The 12,067-nt window shown below is 37.2% G+C and overlaps 1 protein-coding gene across 1 annotated transcript in view; it reads right to left on the bottom strand.

The window, feature by feature from the left end:
* Positions 1-6,594: 6,594 nt before the first annotated feature.
* LOC121377540 overlaps positions 6,595-12,067 on the bottom strand; it is a 20,381-nt gene continuing 14,908 nt past the window's right edge. Inside the window, exons 3-7 of the mRNA XM_041505581.1 lie at positions 11,926-11,956; positions 11,371-11,419; positions 9,983-10,305; positions 8,453-8,662; positions 6,595-7,066 (exon numbers count right to left, since the gene is read on the bottom strand). Of these exons, the coding sequence (XP_041361515.1) occupies positions 6,840-7,066; positions 8,453-8,662; positions 9,983-10,305; positions 11,371-11,419; positions 11,926-11,956 (840 nt within the window). The 3' untranslated portion in view covers positions 6,595-6,839. The remainder of the gene's footprint in view (positions 7,067-8,452; positions 8,663-9,982; positions 10,306-11,370; positions 11,420-11,925; positions 11,957-12,067) is intronic.

Here is a 12,067-nt window from a genome sequence, read left to right as displayed (position 1 = left end):
ACTGACCGTAAACCATATGGCCACGTCGGGGACCAATCAAATAGTTGGCAAACATTAGCGAAACGTTTCCTGGCTGAACTTAGGGCTGGATTCCCTCAGACTTGTGTTTCCTGGCTGAACTTAGGGCTGGATTCCCTCAGACTTGTGTTTCCTGGCTGAACTTAGGGCTGGATTCCCTCAGAGTTGTGTTTCCTGGCTGAACTTAGGGCTGGATTCTCTCAGACTTGTGTTTCCTGGCTGAACTTAGGGCTGGATTCTCTCAGACTTGTGTTTCCTGGCTGAACTTAGGGCTGGATTCCCTCAGACTTGTGTTTCCTGGCTGAACTTAGGGCTGGATTCTCTCAGACTTGTGTTTCCTGGCTGAACTTAGGGCTGGATTCTCTCAGACTTGTGTTTCCTGGCTGAACTTAGGGCTGGATTCCCTCAAGTTTCCTGGCTGAACTTAGGGCTGGATTCTCTCAGACTTGTGTTTCCTGGCTGAACTTTTGAGGGCTTGCTGAAAATAAAAATTTGCTAAATTCCCTCATACTTGTGTTTCCTGGCTGAACTTAGGGCTGGATTCTGTCAGACTTGTGTTTCCTGGCTGAACTTAGGGCTGGATTCTCTCAGACTTGTGTTTCCTGGCTGAACTTAGGGCTGGATTCTCTCAGACTTGTGTTTCCTGGCTGAACTTAGGGCTGGATTCCCTCAGACTTGTGTTTCCTGGCTGAACTTAGGGCTGGATTCCCTCAGACTTGTGTTTCAACTTAGGGCTGGATTCTAGTCAGACTTGTGTTTCCTGGCTGAACTTAGGTCCCCACGATTCCCTCAGACTTGTGATTCCTGGCTGAACTTAGGGCTGGATTCCCTCAGACTTGTGTTTTCCTGGCTGAACTTAGGGCTGGATTCTCTCAGACTTGTGTTTCCTGGCTGAACTTAGGTCTGGATTCCCTCAGACTTGTGATTCCTGGCTGAACTTAGGGCTGGATTCCCTCAGAGTTGTGTTTCCTGGCTGAACTTAGGGCTGGATTCTCTCAGACTTGTGTTTCCTGGCTGAACTTAGGGCTGGATTCTCTCAGACTTGTGTTTCCTGGCTGAACTTAGGGCTGGATTCTCTCAGACTTGTGTTTCCTGGCTGAACTTAGGTCTGGATTCCCTCAGACTTGTGATTCCTGGCTGAACTTAGGGCTGGATTCCCTCAGAGTTGTGTTTCCTAGCTGAACTTAGGGCTGGATTCCCTCAGACTTGTGTTTCCTGGCTGAACTTAGGGCTGGATTCCCTCAGACTTGTGTTTCCTGGCTGAACTTAGGGCTGGATTCCCTCAAATCCAAATTTGATTGATGGCCCCTTATTAAATATCAGTACTAAACCAGATCCTCTTCAAACCAGACTTTTTATTTTTGTTCCAGGGGTGTCCTGTTTAAAGGGGTTTAACTGTATATAATATCTACAACCGAAAGCCTGAAATCTGGTTGTTGTTTGTTTGTTTTTTTAACACCCTAGCACACGTCTCCGTTTACTTTGCAAAGAAATTGTAGAATCAAAAACCTTTTTTAATTTTTTAATATTTTATTCCTTAATTATACATAGTGTATATCTATTTCCTTCTGATTTTCTTTCATTTGTATCAAAATTAACATATACATAAATACACTGAAAAAAACATATGCACAACTAGCATGTATTTAACATATATCAAATATGTAAGTTGACAATATGAAATATAAATAAGATTTGTGCATAAACAGACGTCAAAAAGAAAACTTGTTGTAAAAATATATCTGGTTTTCCTTCTCCGTGTTCAAAACATCACAACATAATTACATGTATATCATAAGTCAAGGTTCTCATTTCAAGATCAGATATATATGGAAATAGTAAACCTAAAGTGTATGAAATCTATAATAATACCACAAAAACCTCAGTGTGACACTGAATGTCCTGTTGCCTGTATTGGTAATTCGTGAATGCTAGTCCTTCCCATCATTCTATAAAAATTAAAATCGTTTTGGAAATAGCAAAAAATCTGTTTTACTATTTTTGTGTGCCATTTATAAGTCAACTTGTAGTAAATTCCATAATATGAAAAAAGGCATTCGCTGTGGGACGAACTATAGTTCTGATACCTTTTACAGCAGTGTTTGTGCATCCATTACACGATGCAATTATTCATTATTGCAGAATATGTCAAACAGTATCCACATATCGGTATGACACACACAAAAAAATGTAATGGTTTAGTACACTGATTTTTCGCATTCTGGTCCCACGTGTCGGCTTGGGGCCGAACATGCACTGGAGTCGATAGTCTCCAAAGCGGTCGGTATCGTCCTCTTTCTTTCATTGCCGTGGACTAGCCAAGCGCTGTTGTGATGTCACACGTCATTACGTAACTGGGTGTGCCGCTTCGAGTGTGTTTGTGTTTTTTTCCAGAGGGCTAAAATGCGATCAATTATTACGAATATATAAAACACGGTTTGTCAGTTCTTTTTAAAGTTTTGTAGGATTCATATACCTTGTAAACGTGACTATGTGCCAGAATTACCCATTTTGTTTACATCCAATAGCCTATATCATAGATGAATAAATCAATGTGATCTAGTGGTGTCGTTAAACAACAAACTTCAACGTCTGCTTTTATTCCAAGAAAAGATAAGAAGGGCAAAAGAATGGAGAACGTGTGACTAATTTACAGACCTGCATCAGGTGCCTTACTCATAATGCAGGGAGCACATTTAGTCTTGTCTTAGTGTGCAGGGCGAGCTGCTACCCTCTATTTAGCAAATTTAAAATGGCGGACAAATCTTCTATGCTGTCGTTGGAAAACTTATTTTGTTAATAATGATGCAAGTACATTGTACTTCAATAGGGATGTAGCGAGTACATTTAGTAGGTTTTACATTTTTGGTTTGTGTGTCCATTTGTTGTACTATTTCGGTTGAGAAACGGTTGAAACATGGTGCCACAAGTTTTGAATACCAGCTATATTCGTACGTAGAACGAACCACAGTTTCTACGTCCGTTCGGACGACCTTTCTGATTACGTTTGTAATAATGACAAATCAGTTTCTTAAGAGAAATGCTTCGTAACGTATGTGCGTCTCCCGCGGGACAGATCATTTACTGACAGTGGTACACGAACACTCCTGCAGCCGTTGGATGACGGAATGGCTCACTCGCAGGTGGCTCGCTACTTGGCCTCAGACCACAATTAATTTCGCTATATGTTTCTATATAGCCTTAGTGGCTATAACATTTTTATTAATATCAGCAGGCCCGTGAAGTTTTGTATGTGCCTTTGCCTGCATGGGGGACACATATGTTTGTAGTAATGACCACTGAATATGCATTATGGATTATTCTGCCATATGTATTACAAGCCAAATGTTAACCTTTTTGGCACATTTTCTGCAATAAACTTGACAAGTATACCAGCATCTGATTACTGAACACAATAAATACATTCAGACAGCATAGAATATTAGCCTATTAGATTTTCTAAGGATAAAAGACCATTTTTGAAAAATGACTGAAGTGTGTAATTAACATAAATGTAAGTGAAATGTATTATTAGAGTACTTAATCTTGTTAAAAACTGTATACTATTTATTTAAAGTGTTTAATTACATTTAGTAGTGATATATTCACTATATTTAGATCTTCTGTCCAATTGCAATAATTGAGGAACTCATTAAAATTCAATATGTAAAAAAATTTAAAATCTCAATATTGACTAACAAAATCCAACTTTTGCTCTTTTTTACCAAATTATTAGCTCAAAACTGTTAAAAAATATTGCAACAACCTGTAGTAACATCAGAGGTAATTTTATGCTATTTTGGAGGATACTGAAATTTAAAAGTTGAAAATTTTAATTTTAATTTTTAATAAATTCAAAAAAAATGTTTTTTAATTTAATAAAATATTTAGAAAATAAATAAATTAGTTTTCATATTCCTTGTGGTATGCACAATCAGTCTGTGTAATTTCACCTCTCTGGTTATAATACTTTCATCAGAATCAAGCATTTAACCGGTGTAATGTGTGAACTATATCAGGCCTCAGACCACAATTAATTTCGCTATATGTTTCTATATAGCCTTAGTGGCTATAACATTTTTATTAATATCAGCAGGCCCGTGAAGTTTTGTATGTACCTTTGCCTGCATGGGGGACACATATCCTGAAAAGGACAACCCCTGTTGTCCAGCTCTTTCTCCCAGCATATTGGTTTAAACAGACACACCCTCTAAACCAGGCCGGAGTACACCCATTTTACACAAAAAGCACTACTTTTGCATGGGCCGGAATTACCACAAACAAGTCTTCAATGTCAACAAGTTACACATGTTTACAAACTACATGCTATCCCCTGTCACTTCAGTCAAACAGTTGCCACTTCATAGCTGTCTGCCATGAAATAATCACAGTCAAACAGCAGACTACTTGCGCGGTGAAACTTCCGGATTTTGGACAACCAAATGGGAAGATAACTGTAATCTGAGGCCACTTGTCTCACGGGTACGCCACCATTCAACATTATAAGGTCGGGATTCAGCTCAGTCGGTAGAGTGCTCGCTTGAGGTGTTTGCGTGGCAGGATCGAACCGCCTCGGTGGATCCATTCAGCTGATTGGGTTTTTACTGTTCCAACTAGTGCACCACAACTGGAAAAAGCCGTGGTATGTGATTTCCTGTCTGTGGGGAAGTGCATATAAAATATCCCTTGCTGTATTAAGAAACATTTAGCGGATTTCGTCTGATGACTACGTGTCATAATTACCAAATGTTTGACATCCAATAGCCAATGATTAATTAATTAATGTGCTTTAGTGGTGTCGCTAAACAAAACGATTTTTTTCAACATTATAATGGTTATGTATGTCAGGGCCACAATGACAGAATAAAATAAATAACCTACAATTATAGGAGATCATTAAGAATTGTTCATCTCTGGGTTTTCTGAGGTTTTGTGTATTAAATCAACTTCTTCTTGCAGATAACGTTGATGACGGATAATTTTGGAACATAATGTGGTCACAAGCGGGTATTATTTTAGCGCATGTAAACAGTGAAATACAACATTGGTTGTCAATTATTTGATAATTCTGACATTTGCTACTCTTTTTTTAGCAGCAAGTGATGGGGTTACACGTTTCTTTAATAATGAATTCAGTTTATTTGTTTTTTCACGTGAAGTGATATATATATATATATATATATATATATATATATATATATATATATATATATATATATATATATATATATATATATATATATATATAGTAAAACCTCTCAAAACTCGACCCTCACTACACCGGAATTCCCTCAAAAGCGAACGTTTTTGAAGGTCGCTTTTTAATAATCAGTACAAAACTTAACCTCTCTCAACCGGATACTTCTTAAACCGGACAATTTGCTTGACCCGATGGTTTTCACGTGTAGTTGATTTCATTTACCTTAACTAAAATGTAGAATATTATTTCCGTACATAAAGTAATCACGTTTTTATAGTTACTAGGGGCGGGACGTAGCCCAGTGGTAAAGCACTCGCTTGATGCGCGGTCGGTCTGGGATCGATCCCGTCGGTGGGCCCATTGGGCTATTATTCGTTTCAGCCAGGACACCACACCTGGTATATCAAAGGCCGTGGTATGTGATGTCCTGTCTTTGGGATGGTGTATATAAAAGATCCCTTACTACTAACTGAAAAACGTAGCGGGTTTCCTTTCTAAGATTATACGTCCAATTACCAAATGTTTAACATCCAATAGACGATGATTAATAAATCAATGTGCTCTAATAGTGTCGTTAAACAAAACAAACAAAATAATCACTACCATTATGAAATTTGGAACATTGATGGTACACTTGCTGGCACAGTTGTTCTCTCAATGTTATAATGTCCAGGGACTACTGAGGGCATCCATAAAGCTGTATGGTAGATATTTGGAGGATATATCTATTAAATACGATGTATCACCGACCAAAATTATGGCTGATGCTATTCTATATTTTTAAGTTGTGGTTACTTTTTCATCTCTTTGGTGAAACTCGTGCACATTTTGTTTTCATCTTTTCAAGAGATAGTCAATAGACGACAGCTGTGGTGGCAGTACTCATGACGGGTACATCCGGTGAGGCAGGATATGTTCACCTTTCGCTAAGATGTGATATCTTCACTGTTATGGCTGATTCATGAGTGCATGCCATCCCAGCTGTACGTATTCCAACGAGCTGTTTTCGGTGCTAGGTTTGCTTCGGTAAACTAGTCTGGGAGTGGCAGTCCTCTTTTAGTATGAACTCTGCAGTAAAGGATCTCCTCGGGAGATCGGTCCTGCTTTAGAGGAGACACTAGATAGAGATTCATAGAAGCAGCCATTATTTTGCCAAATGCCCATTCATCTCTGAATTAAGCAGAAATACGGCCCTGACCATGTATTAAGGTTTTATCTATCAGATTCCAGGAATTCAGTATTGGGTGGCTGGAACATTGTGTTTCCCCCTATACTGTATAATTATCTAGGAAAGTGGTGCAGGGATAGACAGTATCATTCGCACATATCTGATTTCAGTGTGAATTGCTAAACATCAAACACAAAGTCACAAGAGATAGGCTGGACACAGTTTATTTTCTTAGCTTGTTGGGCTGAAATTACAAAGACAGAATCACTGAAACTGACGACTTAAGACAGACTCGTGAAACGAAAAAGATACATGTCCCAGAAAGAAAGATAAGTCGATTTAAAACATTTGTGAAGATATATAAGAACTTGTAATTGCGAAAGTATGACATCTAGACGAAAAACATAATAATAAAATAAAATAAAATAAAATTTTAAGATAAATATCCACACTTCAGGTCTCTGGGGAAAATTCGCATGCAGCAACGCCAGGAGATCTGGAACATGGAACATATCCCCATCTATACTGCGTGGCGTGTTTCAAAGCGACACACGTGTTGTTGCCTCCTGCTGTATCATTACTGACCAGATCGTTGTAGTCGAACGGGGAATCAGAATCAAACCAATATGTACGTCCTGAGGTTTCGTTGAACTTGGCTCCAATTAATGCATCCATAGGTCCTGGAATCACAAATACAAAGCATTCGGTGAAAACAATAAATACTGATGATAATGATGATGATGATGATGATGAAAAATCTAGCTACTTCAGTTAGTGGACACGGAAATAATAATTCGTGCTGGCTTATTTAGCACTAAAATGCGATTTAAAAATCCCAATGATCGAGGATCGATTATGTTTGTACCTGTAAAACAAATTATGAGACAATAAAAGGCATTGTTCGTTAGCGTCATTTTTTTTAATAGTCAATAGCTTTCTTAAACTTACCGGTAATTAAAGTTCAAAAAAGAAGGTTAATTATTGTATTTTAGGCATCGATATAATCGATACAGGTGACATTGACTGAAGCTCACTAATCTGTACTCCATGACCTCTATGTCAAAGACCTCGCGGTGTAGCTCTGTGGTATAGTGGTTGCCTTAAGTGAGATGAGTTGCTAAATCGATCGCCCTCTATGTATTCGGTTCCAGAACGTGCCTTGTGAACAGTACACCAAAGATCTTGGTATAATACGTTAAAGTTTGTTTTGTTTAATAACAGCACTAGAGCACATTTATTTCTTTATCATCGGCTATTGGATGTCAAACATTTGGTTATTTCGACATATAGTCTGAGAGAGGAAACCCGCTACAGTTTTCCATTAGCAGCTAGGTATCTTTTATATGTCCCATCCCACAGACAGGATAGCACATACCATGGCCTTTGATAAACCAGTCGTGGTGCACTGGCAAGAACGAAAAACAGCCAAGTATATAAAACTACATATATAGCCAGTGCCAGGTCTGTCCACATCTGCATGTAAGTCAAACGTTGCCAAGCCATGGGGCCTTAGAACCTCATGGTTGTTGGACCGGTACGAATATGGTCGACTAACGATCGTTCCATTTTTGTGGAACGTAGTTGGTCTGATTAGTAGCGTTCCGGCCCAACAATTGCGGGCGACTGGGTCTCGGTAACGGCATGAGGAAATTTGTGAAGGCAATAAAGGATTTTAATATCCCCTGTGCCAGTGTGTCATTGAATATATGTATGTTTAGGTCAAAACCCGACATACATACAATAGAGATATTCAAAATATAAAAATACATACATACATACATACACACACACACACATACATGTGGACAATTCGGTGCTACGGGTTCAATATCCAGCTACGGCTTGAGACATTAGTGAAGCCTGCATTGATTTAGTCATCCCCTGCGCCGGTGAGTTAATATCTATGTATATAATAGTCAAACAAGACAAACATATAATATATATGCATGGATAGATCAATATGTATATACACACAAACATTTATACATACATACATACATACATACATACATACATACATTCTGGGTACATACGAACATGTACATACGTATATATTATATAATTACCGTGACCCGAATCGGCAATGTAGTTAATGATTGCTTCTCGGTAAAGAGAATTCTTCCAAAACGCGTCCAATACAACCATTTTTGATCCTACTGAATTGCAAATTGCCTTAATTACGTCAACCGGTTGATTATCCGTCATATCAATTGCAAGGCACATTCGGAGACAGTCTTGTTTATATATTTTAAAGTCTTGTTTCGATGCGCACATTGCTGAAACAGGGAAAAGGCAGAATATAAACAGGGTATGTTAAAAACATCTAGTCCTCTAGGATCAGACTACCAACTGTCACGACGGAGTTGGCCAACTCCCCCCACTGCCGACGTACGACGTGTGCGCTTAGATTAACAACTATGTATGCGACGCGAGTCGAGTTAACAGAGCGCTCAGACTAGCAACAAATAAGTTGAAAAAACGCAACACAAATATAACTATGGTCTGTGCAATCTAGAACTAGATTAAATCAAGTCATTTTTTAAATTATTTGCCCGAATTAAATAGTGTCCAAGGTTATTGAGCTATTTATTATGTTCGTTACTTAATAGTCGGATTAGCTTAACAACACTAGGTCGTATGTAATAATACGCTTTAACAATGTTTTGTCTTGAGATCATTATGTTGGTGACATTGAGCTATAAACTGGCTTATAACTTAAATTCCAGTAATAAATATTGATAACGACTTCCTTTCGATGTTGTTTTTATTCTTCTATAGGATTCCTGCGTGAATACATCCCGTAATCTTTATTTTATTATAGCAAAACTATTATTATCTAACTTTTCGCAATTTCATATATAATTTAAACCAATCCTGTCTAACATTCATTATCCAATTATCTTCATATTGGTGTATTTCTACACAAAGAGCCGTAAAATGCAATTACTGATGTTAATTAATTTAATCCAAAATTTAAAAAATATTAATGTTCTCACTATATACATCGGAAAATGCCCTAGTTCGCTATATATAAATTCAATAAACGTGACATTACGTACAACTAGTATCGTTTTACAGAACTGTACATGCAATGTTTCTATATCTTTAGTGTTATGAAAACCTATATTGGACAGTCGTAGAAGTCGTAAGATCGGCGTGTTGACCAAGTCCATTGTGACAGTTGGAAACATGACTCCCTAGCATTAGCTTTACAATTATACATGTATACAAATCACTCCTGAGCCTCGCATTAGTTTCTTGAAGTTACAAATAACGTAGTTTTGTCGTGTTTATGTTGTTTTAATTCTCTTTACGCTAGTCTTACACTATTAATTGTCAAGTGCAGATTGATCCACGGCAAATAGTTGTAGTTTAAAACCTTCAAATGGTACTAGTCCACTGAAAGAACGCATTCTAGTAGTTGTAGTATAAAACTGTAAAATGAAGATTGACTAAATGGAAAGCAACAGACCAGTAGTTACTGTAGGAATAAAACTGTAAAGTAAATATTTGAAAATTGAAAAACAACATGCCCCCGGTACCAGTAATTGCAGAAATAATAATATAAAAAACCCCATAAAATTGCAAACACATACCATCATAATTTGTCCAGTTCTTTCGACAATACGCGAGAGCTTCATTGGCAATTTTCAATTCTTTAGTCAAATTGCTGATATTTTCATTGGCGCTGTTCAGGTCTTTAGTCAAACTGGTGATAGATTCATTGGCGCTGTTCAGGTCTTTAGTCAAACTGGTGATAGTTTCATTGGCGCTGTTCAGGTCTTTAGTCAAACTGGTGATAGTTTCATTGGCGCTGTTCAGGTCTTTAGTCAAACTGGTGATAGTTTCGTTAGCGTTTTCCTGGGCAGTTCTGCAAGCTTGATTTAAGTTTATTACTTGCCCTTCACAAGTCTTGAGTCTGAAATAAAACACAAATCATGTATGAAGATATTTCTTCTTTTTTTTTCTTCTTCTTTTTGTTTTGGGAGCCATAAAGAAGATAGTGGTTTATATCTGCGGGCTGTAGCAGATTAAAATAGTTGGCCAATCGACAATCGTTTAAAGTACGTGCACTGGATGTTGAGAAGTCTGTCATTGATAAACTAGGTTTTGGTGATGGATTTTCTTATTAATCGGCTCTGACTTTTCATCGTTTTAAATGAAGTGATGAACTTGATAGCTGTGATGGCAGTCCTCGTGACTGGTTCCATCGGTGGGGCAGGATACGCACACACCTGATAACATCAGTGTTTGCGGTCCCTTCAACACCAATATATTGAATTGTGACTATCTTTTTGAATAACTTTGATGCTATTCTTACCCAGAACAACAAGGTGATACAACGAAGTTTATATGTATATTTTTAACAAGTGTGACTATCCTTTTGAATAACTTTGATGCTATTCTTACCCAGAACAACAAGGTGATACAACGAAGTTTATATGTATATTTAGTGTGACTATCCTTTTGAATAACTTTGATGCTATTCTTACCCAGAACAACAAGGTGATACAACGAAGTTTATATGTATATTTTTAACAACTTTAATACCGTTCTTACCAAGAACAAGAAGTTGAAATGGCGAAGTTTGAAGGTGTGTTTCGAACAACGTTAATGCTATTCTTACCCAGAACAACAAGTTGAAGTAACGAAGTTTGAATGTATATTTCGAACAACATTAATGGGTTTTTCTTACCATCAATTTGTTTTGTTTAACGACACCACCAGAGCACATTTGGTAACGACAAGATGATATAACACATTTTAATTATATTTTTGAAGCACTTCAGTGTTATTTTTACCCAAAGCAGTTTGACTCTATACTTGTGAATCATTTTAATATTATTCTTACCCACCGACAAGCTGGTATAGCAAACTTTGACTGTATCATTTTGAAACACTTTAATATTATTCTTACCCACCGACAAGCTGGTATAACAAGGTTTGACTGTATCATTTTGAAACACTTTAATGGAATTCTTACCCACAGCGACAAGCTGCTAGCCTAGAGTGCCATCCACTGCCTCTTTTCTCTGAAATTTAGCATATAATAATAAATTTTTGTGGTTTTACATATTATTTGTCAGGCGTATTATTTTGATTTTTGCAGTGTTTGGTGCGATCTACCAACCATCACGAACACCCAGACGTTTGCTCTTATTCATTTTGCTTATACTACTGACATATTGAACTTCCAGTGCGATGAACACAGCAACAACAGCAATGGCAGCAACCACAGTAACATAACATAATTCACTAACGAATATGCAAATGAAATGTAATATTGCTATAATTCTTTATCTAATTATGCTACTGTCTGTGTACAATAGTTGTTTGTGATACACTATATACATCGTTTTCTTACGAATATCAGTATCATTATTTTTTAATCGTCCCAATGTCTGTTACAACCCGAACTGCATTTTGTTCCCAAATACGTTCCTAGGTATGAAACACATATTATGACATACAATGAAGTCTAAGCAAATAAGAATGTTATAACGGCGAATATTCAGAAGAGTTTATTTAATGGTCTTACCGTATCCATTGCTTCTCCGGGTATCTTGATTCTGTGAATAAAACATGAATATATACATATATAGTATATGCATTTAATATACATGTTTATATAAGTTAGTTTTTATAACTTTCATATGTGAACACATACTCATATAACATAA

This window comes from Gigantopelta aegis, chromosome 7 (genome assembly GCF_016097555.1).
Source record: "Gigantopelta aegis isolate Gae_Host chromosome 7, Gae_host_genome, whole genome shotgun sequence".
Taxonomy (NCBI): domain Eukaryota; kingdom Metazoa; phylum Mollusca; class Gastropoda; order Neomphalida; family Peltospiridae; genus Gigantopelta; species Gigantopelta aegis.
The sequence above is the reverse complement of the archived record's forward strand: the minus strand, read 5'-3'. Positions and strand labels throughout refer to the sequence as shown.